This window comes from Rattus rattus, chromosome 12, assembly GCF_011064425.1.
Source record: "Rattus rattus isolate New Zealand chromosome 12, Rrattus_CSIRO_v1, whole genome shotgun sequence".
NCBI classification, from domain to species: domain Eukaryota; kingdom Metazoa; phylum Chordata; class Mammalia; order Rodentia; family Muridae; genus Rattus; species Rattus rattus.
In genome coordinates, this window is record NC_046165.1 from 90,795,636 (window position 1) to 90,814,948 (window position 19,313).

Genomic DNA, 19,313 nt, shown 5'->3' on the forward strand with positions numbered 1-19,313 from the left:
CATATTTTCCTTTCCTTTCTGCTCCATACCCCCAGTCGCCTTTGAGCTGCGGATTGAGCTCTGGATCTCACAAATCAGGCAAGCTGTCTACACCCGAGAGCCACACTTCAGCCCTGTACATTATCGCGACAGGCCGTTCCCCTCCCGGTGCTGCGATCAGACTCCTATGCAGTCTGGGCAGACCGTCTGAGACTTTATACAGGCAAACACTGCATTGCTGCCAACCTTACCTTATGTCACTGTAGTTTTATAAATGAGAAGGAGAAGCTGAGGTGTGTGGCACACTCCTTTAACTTCTGTACTTGGGAGGCACAGAAGGTGCATATTTAAGAGTTTGAAACCACCCTGGTCCAAATAGTGAGTCCCAGGACAGCCAGGGCTGCAATGGCAGGCTTTGTCTCCAAAACAACAACAAAATCCCCTAAACCCCAAGCCAAACAAACTCTGAAGCCCAAGAACATTACACCAGAACAAACATCCCAAAGGGGCCAAAAGTCAGGAGTTAGAAACAGGTCTAATTGGTTTTGGTGTGGTCTACTCTCTCATACCATATGCACATGTTCTCAAACAATTTCAATGTACGATTCCTCATAAATAAGACAAGCTAATGGCTACTGATTTCTAAAACACACCTGACTATAGTAACAAAGCCCTCTAGAACAGTAAGATCTCCATCAAAATTTCCCACGGAAGTTTATGTTTGGTTATTTAATAAAGAATAATTATCAAGGGGTTGGGGATTTAGCTCAGTGGTAGAGCACTTGCCTAGCAAGCGCAAGGCCCTGGGTTCGGTCCCTAGCTCCGAAAAAAAGAAAAAAGAAAAAAAAATTATCAACATTTGCTGGCCTGGCTTCCATGTGGCTAAGTAGTTCCCTGAAGCTAATGTGAGTTGGACACAACAGCGCAGGTTTCTAATTCTAGCATTTGAGAATGAGGAGTTCTACAAAGCCAGCTACGATTAGATAAGACCTGGTTTCTAAAAACAAGACAAAATAAAACTATTCTTTTTTCAAAGTAAAAGAGAAAATAGGTGGTTTGGATATTTTCCTTTTTTCTGTTTTCTTAAGCTGTCTGAGCTTATTGGGAAATAGATAAAGACACACATGCTAATAAAAAGAACACGTACCGGGTAAATGAATATTTTTATACAGTATTTTAGTGGATATAATGACCATATCTGTCGTTCTGAGTAGAGGACAAGGAGCCTCGCCAGTGGCCATGCAGAAGGCCCAGCAAGTGTCTCAGGGGCTTGACGTGCTTACTGCGAAAGTGGAAAATGCAGCTCGAAAGCTGGAAGCCATGACGAACTCAAAGCAGAGTATCGCGAAGAAGATTGACGCTGCCCAGGTGAGAGGGATTCTCAGGAGGGAGGGACGGAGAGAGGAGGAGAAGGGCTCTTACAGATCCCATATCCCTTCTGCACTGGCCTTTGCCTTCCTCCACTGTGGTAGGTAATGGATGCTCTTTAGTGATGACCGTTTCCCAGCAGTCTCCTGGAGTATCCCCCATACCACCCTAGGCGGAGACTCACCTTTGCCTATATTTTGAACTAAAGATCTTCATTTTTGGTACTTCAAGTGGTTAGAAGATCTGAGTATGACAGAATCCTAGATTTTGAAACAGGTTTCTGTCTTAGAATTCACTACTGTATGTAGTAAGAAATATCCTAGCCCAGGGTTTCAACCTTTGGTTCTTGAGTTCCTTGATAAAAACCACACACAGCCACTGTGTTTGTAATAAGCCCAGTGTAGCACAGTGGCTGGGCAGCTGCCTCGCCTGCATGCTGTTGGAATCTACTTTCCTACAGATGACCCTGAGTTACTACTTACAGTTCAGCTGGGCTGCCTTTAACTGCAACTGGGCAGCCCTAGGGCCTCACACTCCTCCCCCTGTCCATGGTGGCTTCCTTTCCCTCTCCTGTATGTTCTTCTACCCCATGGCAGCTGGCTTCTCCTCCTCCTCCTTGTGCTCCTCTTTCCCCAAGCCCATGAAACCTTAACCTGTGCGTCTTCTGCCCAGCTCTTGGCTGGTGGCATTTTCATTCACCAATCATAGTTAACTGGGACAGGGTCACTAGCTTCTACGTGCAGACTTCAGGTCCTGGGGGTTCGCACTTAGCATTGTAATAGACAGTAAGAGACAAAGCCTCAACAACTATATCAGGCTATAGTGGTATTCACATTTCAGATTCTTTCTGTACAAAACAGCTTTCAAGGAACAAATGCTTGAAAAATTTGAAAAAAGTCTCATTAATTCAAAAAAGGAATAAAACTTAGGAAGATACTTTATTCCTGTTTTGTTGTTATTTATCTTTTTTCTTTCAGTTTGGGTATCAAACTCAGGGCCTTGTAATGTTAGTCAAGCACCGTACTATTAAGCTAAAACCCCAGCCTGGGAACTTTATTTTAATGGACATCAACACGACTGGAAATGTAGCTCAGTGGTAAGAGTGTATGGCCAGGTTTGATCCTTCGTATTTGGGGTGCTTGGGGAATATGACACGATGGTACCTAGGAAAGAAAAGATGAAGTGATTTGATCTGCCCTCGCCTAAGAGCCTGTATACACGATAGAATGAGCGCTCTAAAAGCGATTGCCAGTATGCGGTGTGACTGCTTTAGGGACATTTCTGATGGCTAAGTTTAAATGTGGTTCTGGGTAGATCACATTGTCCATTTTGGTATGTAGAATTGGCTGGCAGATCCCAATGGTGGACCTGAAGGAGAAGAACAGATCCGAGGGGCTTTGGCTGAAGCTCGGAAGATTGCTGAGTTATGCGATGATCCTAAGGAGAGGGACGACATCCTCCGCTCTCTTGGCGAGATAGCGGCTCTGACCTCTAAACTAGGAGACTTGCGAAGACAGTACGTATCTGACTCCTTAGTCTCACATTAGCTCTATTATTTCATGGCCTGCTAGCCCCCCCTCTCTTATTTTACTCTAGGAGCATGGAGGGTTGACTCCCCATAGGTTAAGTGCATATTTAGTTCCCAACATGCAGATTCTTGCCCACCTCAGACATAATGCATGTTAAATGCGTAAGCTACATAGGTTTGTGACATGACTAGGTCACATGTCACCTCTGTAACACTGATGTACAGATGTTGTACAGTGAACAGTGATGTAATTGAACTTTAATGATTTGGTGCTGATCAGATGCTTTTAAATGAATGTATTTAGCCCTCTGAGAACTCGTGTTTAAGCTCTATTTTATAATTTATAAACTACGACTTTCCTTGCTATATTCTGTTTATTACAGGTCTGTCCTTGTCACTAGGAAAATGATTTTTTAGCTAGCTGTGAAAAGACTCCTGTGTGCGAGTGAGACAGGAAGTGCAAGGCGCTTTCTCCCTTCCCCAGCAGTGTTACTTCTTGAGTAGCAATTACATAAAGGATTCTTAAATTACATTTCCTGGATGATTGTTCCTATAATAACCTCCTTGCCACAGCTTCCTTTCTTAAAGGCTTTCGCTGCACCTGCTTTGATTATATAGAAGAGTTATTCCTTTGTTCTGACAAATACATTGCTCTCCTTAAAAATGACAGCAACAGCAGCACCATGGGCTGGGGATACAGCTTAATCGGCAGAGTTCCTGTGTAGGGGCTGGGTTTGGTCACCAGCATTTCATAAAACAAGGTGTGGTAGAAGATATCTATAATCTCAGAAACTAGGAGGTAGAGACAAGATCAGAAATTCAAATTCCCCTATGGTTCCATCATGAGTTTGAGACACTATTTGAAGAAACCAAGCCAAACCAAAACAAAGCAGCACCATTTCCTACAGTAGGATGTGAGGAGGGTGGTCTGGCTGGCCCATCTGGTGTCTGAGGTTGGTGCCCTTGTCTTCCTTCACTGCTCTGTGTGTCTCTCCAGAAGCACTGCTCTTGGTCAGGATGTGGGATAGTGGCTGCACTCCCCTTGTCAGAACCTCTCCGCCTGCCCTCGGCAAAGGTGCAGAGGGAATGATGGGAGAGAAGTGGCTCTTTTCTACTGTAGTCCTGCAGCACTGTTTTCCAAGGATAACCAAAGTCAAACATCTGGGAATATTCCATTTCTTCCACTTAACTTATATGTTCTATTTCTGTTCTTCTGTGAGAAAAATGCCTATTTTTATCCTCCCAAAGTAAGAGGTTCATTAGAATCCTCTGACAACCAGGGCATTGCTGGCTAAGAAAGCAAAAAGGCAGAGACTGTGAATTCCGAGGACCCACCACAGTTTGTTACACAGATACTTGGGATGTTTTTTAGATGATCAGGAGCTAACTATGGTCATGGTGCTAACAGTAGACCTTCATCTGTGGCCATGTCACCATGCATATCGTTGTAACATAAACAGACATGGACACAACCACCCAGCAGCAGCGCCAGTCATGTGAAAACCGCAGTAACATGGTGTGTCTAACTTTGGAAGAGGGAGGTTAGAGAAACCTAAAATAATAAAGACATTCTTGAAATGAGTCATTTTTCCAGATGTGCCGATCCCCCCCCCCCCGGGGCCGGCCAAGTCTATGTCCCTAGAAGCTCTCATGTCCCCCTGCAGTGTCTTAGTAGACAAATGGGTCCTGTGTGTCTGTTCACTCTTTTGTTTACTTTGCTTGGGGGTGCTTCCTTGGGGGTGCTTCCTGGTAGGTTTGACCTACCAGGCCCCAGGGCTGCCATGATTTTCTAGCTCTGGTGCCTCTGCTGGTTGACTGAAAAGTCTTTCTGAAGTATGGACCAAGGATTATCTGCAAATTTGATTTACAATATGGACCCTTACCTCCTCCTAGACATAATTTATCAGGGCCTTCTTTGATGGTGGATTTAACTATCTGAATCTAAAAGTAAAGTCCCAGATACCTTCTATTCACACTGTACTTTGAGAAACACTAGAGTCTAATTAAGTGTACTTTGTGACTGCAGGTGTGTTGTTTTGAGTAGGAAACCACCCAGTTCAGTCAGTTATGGCAGAGAATGGGGGTCATGTGATATTACCATATGGTAATATAGGTGGTAGCTTAAAAGTGAGCCTTCTACGCCGGGTGGCGGCACACGCCTTTAACCTCAGCTCTTGGGAAGCAGAGCCGGGCAGGACTCTGTGACCAGGGTCTCTTTTGATGGTAGATTTAACTCTGAATCTGATAAGTTATGTCTAGATATGAGTGAGTTAGCTCAGCTAATATAACCTGGTATAATCCTAAAGACTGACTCAAGCTAGGAGAAAATGATGTGAATTTAAACTATTTTCATACTTATGGGCTAAATAAAACCTTCATTTCAAATCAATTTGGTAATCATTAGCAATTTTCATTCTCATTAGCATGTTATTAACAGTCAGCTTATCGCAACATAAATCGTGTCTACAATGTGAATTATAGCTGGACGTCGGTCACTTTATTCTTTAGGGGGAAAGGAGACTCCCCAGAGGCTCGAGCCTTGGCTAAACAAGTGGCGACCGCGCTACAGAACCTGCAGACCAAAACCAACAGGGCTGTGGCCAACAGCAGGCCTGCCAAGGCAGCTGTCCACCTGGAAGGCAAGATTGAGCAGGCACAGCGGTGGATTGATAACCCTACAGTGGATGACCGCGGAGTCGGTAAGGGCTGGTCTCATGGCAGACGTGCGGGTCACTGCCTCGGTTACTGCATGATTGGCCAGAAGGGGGTGAGAGGGCTCTCCAGTCACCACAGAGTCACTTTTCAGTATGGTTCCATTTCCAGACATGGCCAGTAAGTTCTCCATGATTTAATTGAGAAGTGTTAGAGAGTAAATAATTTTGCTATGGACAAACAGAGCTTCATAATTGAAGCTTTGAACTAATTACTATTAATCCTGTATATATTTTCATTCTGTAGTATTTCCGTTTTGGGTCCTTACCAAGTACCCAATTAAGCATGTATGTGTGTGTGTGTATGTGTATATATATGAAAATGACAGTAAAAGGTATATAATATCCTCACAGCATCCTGTAAAATATTTTTAATGTTGTTGTTTTGTTTGTTTGTTTGAGACATGGTCTCTGTGTAGCTCTGGCTCTCCTAGAACTCACTGTCTTGGCCATGTTGGCCTTGAACTCACTGAGATCCATCTGCCTTTGGCTCCTGAGTACTGGGATTGAAGGCCTGCATCTCAGTGCCTAGCTGAAAGTGGAAAAGTTTACAGCCTAAGCGTTTGATTTTAAGAAGACCCAGGAATAGATGAATATAGTTGTTTCATGATTGCCTAGCACGTTTGCTGAGACTGAAAGATAAAGCTCTCCTTTCCTTTCTTATTGATAAGATGAGTGTTCAATTAGTGATGCCTAGTGTCAATGAGCAGCTAGAGGATTGGGCAGGTGCATAACTGGTTATAGGAATGAAATAACATAAACACTGAATCTCGTATTCTATGCACAGTACTGTTAAAATCTCCATTCCTACTGGATTTACAGTTTGATTTTAGGAGTGTTGTTTGTTTTTTTTTTTCTATTAATTCATTTCTAAGTTACCATCAGAATGTATGTAAACAATTTGAATATTCAGTAATACTTAGCAAGCAGTCAGATAGTTATGGTTAATAAGATAAAATGTAACCTCGCGGCTGGAGAGATGAGATGGCCCAGTGGTTAAGGGCACTGGCTGCTCTTCCAGTGGATCCAGGTTCAGTGCGCTGCAGCACCTACATGGCAGCTTACGCCTGTCTGCATGTGTGCAGGTAAAATACTCATGCACATAAAATAAAAATAAAGAAACCATTCAAAAATACATAACCTGTATTTTTAGGTTATATTTTTGTTTTTGTTGCTTTGGTGGTGCTAGGTCTGCCATTGTGTTACACTCCCCATCCGTAGACCGTGCTTTACAAAGGTATTTAGTAAGTGGATGCTGCTCACTGGAAAGAAAAGGAGTCAAGAAATGAGAGTTCGGCTTGGGCATAGGTCATTCTTAGCTTTGTGTGAGGTTCTGGGTCCAATCCCAGCCTCCCCTCCCCCGGAAAGGTTAATGCACAGTGTGTTCTCCTTGTACTGTTCTTTATTTCCAAAGAGTTATATTTTGTCAGGGAACCCCGTACCCCGATTAAATGCTATGTAAAAACCTGGAGTGGCAACACAGCTGTCTCCGAGTCTGTGTAAACCTTAGTGGTTTCTTTTGGTTTAGGTCAGGCTGCCATCCGTGGACTTGTGGCTGAAGGGCATCGGCTGGCCAATGTCATGATGGGACCTTATCGCCAAGATCTTCTCGCCAAGTGTGACCGTGTAGACCAGCTAGCAGCTCAGCTGGCTGACCTGGCTGCCCGCGGGGAGGGGGAGAGTCCTCAGGCGAGAGCGCTTGCTTCTCAGCTTCAGGACTCCTTAAAGGTAGACCTCCCTTGGTATGCTCTCTGATGTCTTAGGGTTGAGAGTCACCAGACAGAAGAGACCTTTGTGCAGTGTGTGTGCATGCGGAGGACAACTCTAGTGGCAGGCACCATTGGGCCTTATGCTTTGAGACAGGGCATTTCATTGTTCTGGGACTTGCAGAGTAGGGTAGGCTCGTCAGCCAGTGAGCCCCAAGCTGCCTGTTGGCACCTCTCCAGTGCCAGCATTTTTAATGGGAGTTTTGGAGCTCACATACAGGTTCTCATGTGGCAAGGCAAGCACTTTACTGACTGAGCTGCCTCACCTTGGCCTGAGGCTTGAGATTCTCAGGCTTAGGAAAAATTAAGACAGGACAAGTACAATAGAAAATCCAAGATGATTAGGAGAAAGCCAAGTGGCAACAATTAACGTTTTCCTAACTACACTTAATTAAGAAGTCTGCCGTGATTTTGCTCTATGCAGATACTGTTTTACTGTTATTTAGTCAGTGTTTATTCAGATAGGGTATCTTACTCACTCTGTAGCCCAGTCTGGCCTTGAACTCTTGGCAGTTGTCATGGCAGGACTTCTTGATTGCAGCAATTATACACATGTAGCTGGAAGTTACTGAGTTTCTCTGTAAATGTTATCCCCATCTTTACTTTCTTTTAAGATAATGAACTATTTAGATATTTGGTACCGAGTCTTCTGAGTGTTAATAAAGTCATCGCCAGGCCTGGCTAAAACTGTGAGGGTGAGGAACTCTGTTCCACCTTAAGCCTGCTCTGTGCTGTGCTCAGCCCTGAGGTTCTGCTGTTTCATAGTATTCATCGAGAAAGGAGTCATATCTGTGCTCTGTACACTTAGATATTCAAGAAAGAGTTTGAAGGTAAATGAGTGAAAGAAAGAATGAATGGAGAAAGGGCGTAATAGCAGATATGCCTTGTGGGTGTTGATATAAATCTTCACTTATAAACAATATTTTTAAGGATCTTAAAACCCAGATGCAGGAAGCTATGACTCAAGAGGTGTCCGACGTTTTCAGCGATACTACAACTCCCATCAAGCTGTTGGCAGTGGCGGCCACTGCTCCTCCTGATGCGCCCAATAGGGAAGAGGTAGGTTCTGAAGTAGAGAGGATACTGTGGACAAAAGAGGGAAGTGCAAGAGAGGGGGTGTTCTAGTTCACCAAGTGTGCCGGCTCTGTCTTTAAGTGAATGTTGTAGCATGTGTGGCCATTAGATTAAAGCAAGTGGAGCTGCTTTTCACCACATCAAGAAGCACTCCATGGAAGTGTTTGGCGTTTGCTTGAAAAAACTGGCACCTCTGTGTTTTTCTTGGTTGTGCTCATGGGAAAGCATCTGTGCAGTCAGGAAAGAATGAGGGCTGAGGGTGACTCCAGCCACTGCTTTCCGAACCACACGTTAGACTCTACACAAGTCAGGACAATTCTTTACACTCATTTGATGTAATCATTCTGGGCAAACCCTTCTAGTGACTCCTCCTTGTCCCCAAGTGAGGCCGGAATCATTACAGTGACCAGCAGGCCAGTGATGTGCTGCTAAGCCAATTCTTCAGGACAGAACCCAAAGGGCCCGGTTTGTAAAGAAACATTGCTTGGATTTTTACTATGTAGATACTCTCAATGTGCTGTGTTGGACTCTTTGTTTTGTTTTTTTGAGACAAGGTCTTGTTAACATATCCCAGGGTGACCTTGAACTTGTGTTACTCCTGTCTCCATCTCTTAGAGATTGAGATTATAGATGTGCGGCACTGTCCCCCCAACTATACCTGTTTAATGTGAAGCTGCTGAAGGCAGATCTGCAGGGACATGTTTGACTCCTGTCAATTAGTGTAGAGCTGTGAAAGTGGCTCTCCTCCTGAGGTCTCGTCCCCTTCTACCTCCTCGACCTCACAAGGACACTGTTCATACTCCTCTATTCATGTTGCCCTTCAGTGCCCATAGTGTTCCTTGGATGGGCGTATGTCCTACTCAAGCCCTTGACTTGCTTCTCTTTTCACATATTCTATTTATCCACTCTTTCCACCTATTGAAATCTCACTCTCCTGTGACTCCCCACATGAGATCCCCATTCCCCATCCAGGGATTTCTTTCTTTTTTTTTTTTTTTTTTTGGTTTTTTTTTTTGGGGCTGGGGACCAAACCCAGGTCTTTGCGCTTCCTAGGCAAGCGCTCTACCACTGAGCTAAATCCCCAACCCCCAGGGATTTCTTAATATCCATATCTATTTTTCTTCTTAGAAGTTATTGATGTTTGATGGGCTGGGGCTGTAGCTCACTTGGTCAGGTACTTAGCATGCATAAAGACACTGCAAAGGCTGGTGACAGAGAATCCCAGCACTCAGGAGGTGGGGACAGAAGGATTAGAAATTCAAGGTCTTCCTTGACTACACAGCTAGCCTAGACTATGTGAGATCTTGTTTCAAAAAGAATAAAATACACACAGAGCATTGTCTCTTTGTTGGTCTGTCTGGCTCATGTCATAATGAAGTTCCGGGTGGGCAGGGCTTTGCTCTGTCAGTAATCGAGGCCGAGGCCCAGTTTCCAAGTGGTCAGTCATGGTTGGTGCTGGATGGAACTCTTAGAGATTATCACAGTGTCTCGATGTCTAGACTCTGTCACACAGCCTGTGAAAGGACCTAGGACAGGATGTGTGTGCTTTTGTAGCCTTCAATGAGTAGCAGAGGAGAAAAGTTTGGAGGGCCACCCAGGGTAAATGTTGTGTTGCTTCTTAGTGACTCCCGCTCTCGTTCTGGCCTAGGTTAGGAGGTGGTTCAGTTCAGGGTCTCCTTACGCTAGGGTGATTTGCTGCTTTTCCATCCCAGGCTTCTGAATTTCAGACCCCTAAATTTCAGCTATCTGCTTGTCTTGTCCATTTGGAATCTAGATTCCTGGTGCTTTATTGGTTCTTTACTATGGGATGAGTTCTCTTTGAAATTGTTTGTTTCCAGTGTCTTTCCCTAGCCTTTATACCAACAGATAACTCAAACATATTAATTTTATATCACAAGTCATCTTGAATCCTATCATATTGCCACAGCTTAAAATTGGATTCTTCTTTTCTACTCCTACTGCTTAGCTCTGTTGTCTTTGAATCATTCATTCAACCACCAATTGGGGAAGAGGGAAAGTTCATCCAACCCTGACTTCTGATTCTCTCAGCGGGCATCAGGATAAAGCTGGAGCTTTGTGATATGGCTTTTTTTTTGAAATGTTTGTTTGTTGTCATGTACCCCAGGCTAGCTTTGGAGTCTGAGGATAGCCTTGAGCTCCCGATCATCCTCAATGCTGGACTCATAGATGGTGCCACAATAGCTGGCTTGTGATTTGCAGATCAGATTCAGGACTTCATGCATGCTAGGCAGGCACTCTATCTGTGAGTGTCCTCCAGCCCCTGTGGTCTGGCTTTTATTATTCATTGTGTGTTGATTTCATAGGGATTGCGCTCTCTTAGTCCATGCTTCTGGGATGGCTAGTTGTGTGTAATGCCTTGTAGATTTGGCCCTTCTGTGCCCTTGCTTCCTCCCCCTGCCTGATTGCTTCCACCTTCTTTTCTGCCTGGTCCCTCTTCCTTCTTTACTGTATTCTTTGCTTTCTGGATGGGTTAAGTGCCTCTCCTTTTACACCCTTAAGATTGCTGTGTAGCCCTGCTATTTCACATAGTGACACTTATCAGATACCTGATTCTGGGCTTCCCACTAAGTCTTTGAGCCCCTTTAGATGCTGGTATTTATAGTCTCCGTTTTTGGTCTGTCTTTCCTCTCCTGTCCTTGCCTTTGTTTTTGTTTTTGTTTTTTATCAATACAGGGTTTCTCTGTGTAACAGCCCTAGCTGTTCTAGAACTCACTTTGTAGACTAGGCTGGCCTCAAACTCAGAGATCTGCCTGCTTCCTTTTCCCATGTGCTGGTGTTAATGGCATGTGTCAATACTGCCTGGCTAGGAAGCTGAATCAAAACAGAAGGTCAGCATGGGTCAGGGGACCTTAGATGGTAGATGTAGATAGAACTCGGGGAAGAGAATAGAGCTTGCTTTACAACCACAGCTTGTCTGACTTGAGTCAGAGTTGAATACCAAGCATTGTCAGTAGGATATTAAAAAAAAAAAGGAAGTATTATGAGAGGCACCTGGTAGGCTCCGTATGTAGCGTAAACCTGACCCAGTGTTGTCTGGAATCCTTTGTTTTCCAGATATCGGTTCTAATGTCACCCAGACAGATAGAAACCTATTTGTCATTTTAAGCTAGTGTCTTTGATAAAGTATATCTTCTCATGATACCCACGACGGAAGGGAAAGTTAACTTTTCAGGTGATTCGGAGAACCACCTAAACCGTTAGGTAGACGGTTTTGCATTTAGAACGAATGCCTCTGTTCTGTGTGGTGTGAGTACGAGCTATCATTTTTCCCACTGAGGTCAAGGGCAGAGTTTTTACAACATTAATGGTAATGGGATACAGGAGCGGAGGCTGGAGCCAGGTAAGGATTCTTTGTGGACACGTGGGGCTTGTAACCCACCCGCTGTCTACGGTGGAACCTGGAGGGGTCTGTCTGTCCTCTTCACACTGAGAAGACCTTGGGGGAGTGAAATTATTAGTCTTCACACTTGGTGAGCTTGTGGTAAAGTATCTCATCCTGAGTGTGCTCCTGGTAAGTAGGCTTAAACGAAGGTCGGCAATGCGCCCCGTGTGTGTATATGATGCTTAAAGCTGAACCTCCGAGGAGACGCACAGAGGTCAGAATCTGACATCTGACCATTGTTTTATTAATAAGGTTTGGTGTCATCCCTAAAATCTTTGAGCGGTTGCAGAATCAGATTAAAAAGACATTTCCTCAAGTTCCCTGATATATTGAAATACATTTCCTTGATGTCTTTTTTTTCCCCCTCAAGGTATTTGACGAGAGAGCAGCCAACTTTGAAAACCATTCAGGAAGGCTTGGGGCCACGGCAGAGAAGGCAGCTGCTGTTGGTGCTGCCAATAAATCGACAGTGGAAGGCATTCAGGCATCCGTGAAGACAGCCCGAGAACTCACTCCCCAGGTCAGCGTTGGCTCACTCTTCCCTTCCGTATCGTGGTACACTGTTCAAAATGAAGTCAATTACAGATGCTTTGTTAGGATCAACACTAAAAAAGAACAGAGAAGGAGAATGCTGGGGACAGATGCAGGATGGCTCCTAACTGCCGAGCCAGTGTAATGGCTCCTCCAGAGGACACTTCGGTTCCCAGCACCCATGTCACGTAGCTCACAAGTGTCTGTGACTCCGTCTCCATGGGGTCCGATGCCTTTGGTTTTCATGGGCACCTGCACTCATGTGCACAGACCCACATACAACACACAGACCCACACATAGTTAGAAATAATAAAAACAAATCTTAAGATAGTGCATGTGGAGCTAGGGAAAAAGCTCAGCAGAGACAGCACTTGACACGCAATTATGCAGACCGGAGCCTGAATCCCCAGACCTCAGGTACAAGCCAGCCATAGTGGGTATGTCTGTCATACCGTGCTCCTCAGGGGAAATGGTGGGTGGAGACAAGAGAATCCCTGGGATTCTCAGGCCAGTGAGGCTGGCATAGAGTCATGAACAGCAGAGGCCTTGTCTCCAACAGGTTGCAAGGTGAGGACCAACACCAAGGCTGTCCTTTGACCTCCACACACATTCGGGCGCACATGTACACACTCACACAGAAATGTTTGCATGTGTATGCACATCATACACACGCATGCACACATATTTAAACATTCACTGGGTCATACTTGGTGACCGCTGAGATTCTAGAGGACTTTATGCCTTTTTGCATTGTTTGTAGTTTTAAATAATGGTGAGCATTATTTCAAAAGCAAAAGACAAGTAGTAAGCAGCTTTCTTTCCTATCACATGTATAATTAAGAAAATATTTGGGGGTTGGGGATTTGGCTCAGTGGTAGAGCGCTTGCCTAGCAAACGCAAGGCCCTGGGTTCAGTCCCCAGCTCCGGAAAAAAAAAAAAAAGAAAATATTTGGATAATATTAAGAGAAAGTTTATTTAGTTTCCGTCTTTCCACAGCATCTCTTTGAGGAGATTGAAAGATAGTTTCCATTGCTTATTTCCCTCCTCTATCTAACTGCATAACTGAGGTATCTAATTATGGGACCAAAGTATAGCTAGGAAATGGGGAAGAAAAGACTGGAAAGGGGAGAAAACAAATTGGAAAGAAAGTTCTGATAAACCAGCCAGCCTCCCCTTCCCACTCCCAGCCCCCCTGTTCCGAGGCAGGCTTTTGATTTGTAGGCCAAGCTGGACTAAAACTGTCTGGTGCTGGGACTATAGGTGTACAGAACCACACCTCGCCAGCCTTCTCAGAAAGAGTAGCTCAGCATTTAGTGTGATGTTGTAGGCCTGCCTTTCCCTTCGATTAGTACAGAGAGATCACATTGGGAGTTCTGCTGGGCTGTGTAAGTCTGTGAGTCTAGCTTTTGTTGGCCTTCTCTGGGGAGGGGAGGGAAGTAGTTTGTGTGTGCCCATGTGTGTGTGGCCATGTGTGTGTGTACCTGTGTGTGTGTCCACGTGTGTGTGTACCTGTGTGTGTGCCCACATGTGTGTACCTGTGTGTGTGCCCACATGTGTGTACCTGTGTGTGTGCCCACTGTGTGTGTGCCCACATGTGTGTACCTGTGTGTGTGCCCACGTGTGTGTGCCTGTGTTGCCTGTTTCTCCGTTCTCCTTCCCTTTCTCTTTCCCATCATCAGGTATGGAACCCAGGGCTGGATACATACCAGGCAAAACCCCCATCCCCATGGAGCTACACCCCAGCCCATTCGGGAAAGTCACACTGATTCAGTTAAAAAGAAGTGCTTTAGAAACTCCAGGCTGTCCTTAATCACAGCCGTTCCTGAGTGATGGGGTGGACCGTGCACCACTGTGCTGGCTTTATCCAGCCTTCTCAGAAAATCTCATAAAATACAGACTTTTCTTCTGTTTCCAGCATCTGTTAGCATAACACACGTGCAAACACATATGCAGTGCCCTCTGGCCGAGGGACACGGAAGAGAACCTAACAGTTCAGCACCAGTTTAGGTTGTAAGAGCCTGGGAAATCCAAAGCAAGTAGCATTGTTTAGTACATTGCTCAAACATTCTTTTTATTTAAGAGATTTTTAAAAACAAATATTTACTTATTTATTATATATGAGTACACTGTAGCTGTCCTCAGACACACCAGAAGAGGGCATCAGATTCCATTACAGATGGTTGTGAGCCACCATGTGGGTGCTGGGAATTGAACTCAGGACCTCTGGAAGAGCAGTCAGTGCTCTTAACCGCTGAGCCATCTCTCCAGCCTGCCTGAGTTTTCTTTTAAACTATAATACAGTTGTCCATGTGCTTCCAACAACAGCAGCAGCAACAAAAAGCAGTGCAGAAAGCTAGCCTTAAAGCTCAAGTGTTGGAAAGGATGAGGACTTAGAGACAGATCTGGGCTCCAGTGCTTCCTAGCTTTCTCGTTCCGGGGAGTGTCCTCCTTTATGATGCAGCCTTGAGGAGTGGACACACACGTGCGTGCACTGTGCACTGCCAGGCACCTCTGGGGTGTCTTGCTCCTGGCCGCTGGGAAGTGAAGGGGTTACCTGCCCAGCCTCTCATGGGGTTGTCGTGACGATCATTACGTCATGAGTGTGAAAGCAGTGTGCTAACTGAACAGCTATTTTTGAGTAGTTGGTTAATTGTGAACATGTATTTTAATCACTATTATTCATTAATCAAGTTTGAATAGTGTTTTGTTGCTCTAATATCCTATTTTATAGACAGGACAGGGTTTTACTGTGAGGCCTCATGGCCTGGAGCTTCACTGTAGAACGGAAGAGTTCTGCTGCTTGTCGGGCTCCCCAGTGCTAGGATCAAAAGCAATGTCTGTAACCCCACCCACCCCCCATCCACCCCTCCCTCCATCCATCCATCTAGCCATCCAACTGTCCGTCTGTCCATCCATCCATCCATCCATCCATCCATCCATCCATCCATCCATCCATCCATCTGTCCATCCACCTCCCCCCATCCCCCAGTCTCGGTCTTGGTATGTAGGTCCAGGCTACCATTTCAGGTTGGAGTCCGTCTGCCTGCATTCACCGGAGTGCTGACATTTGCGGGATTTTACCACCACATTTGGTTGTTGTTGTTTTTAACACAATATTTTGCCTAGGCTGATTTTGAACTTTTAAACCTGCCTCAGGCTGGGATTACAGGATTGAATTACCTTGCCTAACTACATTTTTAGTTTCTTTATGGTTCTTTTTAAGATGAAAGTGTTGATACCAAGACGTTAACTGTTAAATATGTCAGTTTTATTGTTCTTCTGAAATATTAAATGCTCATTTACTTTGACACCTTAATTTTTCTTAAAACTAGGCTGTGATTCTGTGTAAGCCTCTGTGCGAAGGGCCCACTCTAGGGCATGTTTATGACCTCCAACCTAATGCATTTAGCCTGAAGAGCCTTGTCAACTTTGGTTCTCTGGTGCCACCTATAGGTAAAATGGAGAACAGCTTCGCTCTGGTTTGTATTTGGAATGTGCTGGAGCCCTGTATTTGAAAATTGTTTTGTTATCCACAGGTGATCTCAGCTGCTCGAATCTTACTGAGGAACCCTGGTAACCAAGCTGCGTATGAACATTTTGAGACCATGAAGAACCAGTGGATTGATAATGTTGAGAAAATGACAGGTAGAGTTTCGCAGATGCCTTTGGTCTGATGCTTGAGTTCTGAGGACCTCGAGCAGGACCGGTTCTGTCAGCTGTAATTGGATAAAAGGGACAGTCAGGGGCTCGGCAGTGTGCGGGGGCCCTGATTAGGCCGCCGAGCAGTGGCGGCTCCTCATTTAAGCTTTGCTGCTTTGTCGGACGAGAGGCTGTTTGAGTTTCTTTTATTTTAGAACCGCCCTCCAGTGCGATGTTCCTTGTTAGAGCTCCTATCTTCTCTTTGAATGGTGTCTTTTCTCTGTCCCAGCTAGAGTTTGGTTTCAGAGGCTGGGAGGCGGTGTTTGTGGGTACAGTAAGTGTCCCTGTTGTCATTTTCATAGGGTTCACATTTCAAGGAACCACAATAGCTACCATTTAACCCAGCTTGTCTCAGAGTCTCCTCCAACTTATCAACTACATAGTTCTAGAGAGAGAGAGAGAGAGAGAGAGAGAGAGAGAGAGAGAGAGAGAGAGAGAGAGACACCTGTGTCTGTAGGACTGCAGAAGCGCCTCTGAGTTTTCTGTAGAGGGACAGGACAGAAAGGCAGAAATGAGGAGTGTAGGCTCTCGGCTGTCCCTGTAGAACTTGCCTCAGGGGTCCGTCGCAGCCAGAGATGAAAGTGGAGCTCCTAAAGTGTCTAAGCGAGGTAACAGAAGTAAGAAGCAGGCTGTTAGGGTTACTGGACTCCTCCGTGTGGCTCGTCTCAGGCACGTCAGGCTGCCAACAGTCAGCAGGTGGCGGAGGGTGAGCCGGGAAGGGAGAGAATGGTGTTAGCAGATACTGTGGTGAGGATGTGGTGAAGGTTTCAGACTCAGTCGGGTTCCTCCTGATGTCTGTGCGTGGCTGGTTGTCTGTGGTGGATATAAGAGGGCCAGTGACCACGGTCAGTATAAATCCTGAGGCCAATGACCTTCTGGGCTGGGCTTCTGTTCTCTAAAGTTATGTCGTTCGCTTGAAAGTTTTCAATGTTGTAGGAAGAGCTTTGAACTGAGAAGAGAATTCTGAGCGTTGTACTTTCTCATGAGACGCAAGCAGACAACAGTGTTTTAGAATCTTTGTTCTTCTAAAAAGCAAAATTCAGTTCCATTTCTGTTCTCCTGACAGGGCTGGTGGACGAGGCCATTGATACCAAATCTCTGTTGGATGCTTCTGAAGAAGCAATTAAAAAAGACCTGGACAAGTGTAAGGTAGCCATGGCCAATATTCAGCCTCAGATGCTGGTTGCTGGAGCAACCAGTATTGCTCGTCGGGCCAACCGGATTCTGCTGGTTGCTAAGAGGGAGGTAGAGAACTCTGAGGATCCGAAGTTCCGCGAGGCTGTGAAAGCTGCCTCTGATGAACTGAGCAAAACAATCTCCCCCATGGTGATGGATGCCAAGGCTGTGGCTGGAAACATCTCTGACCCTGGTAAGCAACAGTGCACGCTGTCTCTCATTCTAGTTGCTAGACTAACTCCAGAGATGGGAAGAGTAGTTGTCTACAGTCAACATACGTAAAGTCTGCGAGGAAATGTACAGACACTGCCTGGCTTGGTGCTCTCTCCTGTAATCAGAACATGCAGGAGGCTAAGGCAGAAGGATAACTGTCAGTTTGAGGTCAGTCAGGGCAGAGTTACAGAGTGTCTCCAAAAAAAAAAAAAAAAAAGGGAAAAAAACGGGGAAAAACCAGTAGACATTTAGGTTTTCTTCTGCTCAAAGCTTTTGCAGTATCATCAGGCCTGTCACTTTTTGGACCAATGTCTCCCCCCTTTCCTAACGTCGTCTGGCTTGCTTTCCCTGTTGATAGTCACAATTTTGGAAACTTTAAAATAAATGCTAATTATCTGCCAACCGTTTAGTTGATGACACTCTCTTTTACTTTTCTTGCATATTATGACAATTCTCTGTAGAGAATTTTGTTTTTGTCAAATCTAGAGGACTTCAAGTAACTTTGGTCTCTTAGACCCTATGTGGGAGAATTTGAATTTTCTTCAGCTACGTTGTGATCATAGTTTCTGTACCACCAAAGGAGTTAATAACCTCATCTACCTGTGGCTGGGAATCATGTGTTTTCCTTTCTCTTTGGAAACCCGCATTTCCCATCTCATGAGTGAGAATCTAGGCTGCCTGACTCACTTCTGGCCCCTCAGATTCTCCCTCAGATTCCCAGGCCACCATCACTGGTGGATGTATTTGATCTCCTAATTGGAGTTTCTCATAGTTTGGCAGTCCACGATAAGGGTTAACACACTGAATGCCAACTAGAGCACAGACGCAGAGAGAAAGGTGAGATGGACTCCGGGGAGTTAGGAACCTAATCTGAAACTGCCATCTGCCATGCTCTGCACTCCACAGACCTATCTCATGACCGTGCCATCATAAGAGAAGTGACGGGTGCTGCCCAAGCCTAGTATTCACACCCAGCATTCTCCCAAGTACTTGTTACTTGTCCAGTCAGAAGGCATTCTCACCACTGTAGGAGCAGCCGGCCTGTGATACTTCCTCAAGGCCTTTGACTTGTCCTCCCTCCCTTTCCGGTGCCACTGCCCATGATTCCCCCTAGCAGCCCCACATCCAACCTTGCCAGTGGGAACCAGTTCTTCTGCTGGACAGGCAGTGCTCTGGGCGCTGACCTACCCAGCTGAAAATGAGTGTCTTGTGTTTAGGCCTGCAAAAGAGCTTCCTGGACTCAGGATATCGGATCCTGGGAGCTGTGGCCAAGGTTAGAGAAGCCTTCCAACCTCAGGAGCCTGACTTCCCGCCTCCTCCACCAGACCTTGAACAGCTACGTGTAAGTAAATGCAGAGAGAAGGGAAGAACGGAGCAGCAAGGGGCAGCCTGTGTGAGAGGCAGGTCTGCAGTCTCTGTCTCTAGGTGGCTTCCGAAGCTTTTACGTGATTAATTAGAGGCACATCTTGATTTTTACTCCTAAATTGAGTGGAATCATACATCAGTGCTTGTGCGTGCACTTACATAGCATTAGCCTGTGTGACAGACAGGGTGAGGATGGAGGAGAGGTAAGTGCAGTTGCGATGAATTGATGAGCTGTGACTTGTCGTAAAATAGTTTGTGTATGCGTGGTGAGAATTGCTAAGGGGAGAATTGCAGAATTAGAAGCTTGTTAGGTTCTTGACTTACTCTCTTTTAGTAACAAAAGTAATATTTGCTCTTAAAAATTATTTAAAAAATTGTGTGTGTGTGTGTGTGTGTGTGCGCGCGCGTACACAGGTACATTTTCTTGTGGAAGACAGGTCAACTCTCACTAGGATGAGACTTGTCATTTTGGCCAGTGAGCCCTTGCTTGTCTCTGCTT

The 19,313-nt window shown here is 45.3% G+C and overlaps 1 protein-coding gene across 2 annotated transcripts in view; it reads left to right on the top strand.

Moving 5' to 3' along the window:
• Positions 1-19,313, top strand: part of Vcl (vinculin) — an 89,703-nt gene that overhangs the window by 59,019 nt on the left and 11,371 nt on the right. For both annotated transcript variants that reach the window (XM_032917903.1, XM_032917904.1), the window contains exons 9-17: positions 1,194-1,347; positions 2,688-2,863; positions 5,384-5,574; positions 7,115-7,314; positions 8,283-8,411; positions 12,200-12,349; positions 15,898-16,006; positions 17,127-17,429; positions 18,667-18,791. In XM_032917903.1, the coding sequence (XP_032773794.1) occupies positions 1,194-1,347; positions 2,688-2,863; positions 5,384-5,574; positions 7,115-7,314; positions 8,283-8,411; positions 12,200-12,349; positions 15,898-16,006; positions 17,127-17,429; positions 18,667-18,791 (1,537 nt within the window). The remainder of the gene's footprint in view (positions 1-1,193; positions 1,348-2,687; positions 2,864-5,383; positions 5,575-7,114; positions 7,315-8,282; positions 8,412-12,199; positions 12,350-15,897; positions 16,007-17,126; positions 17,430-18,666; positions 18,792-19,313) is intronic.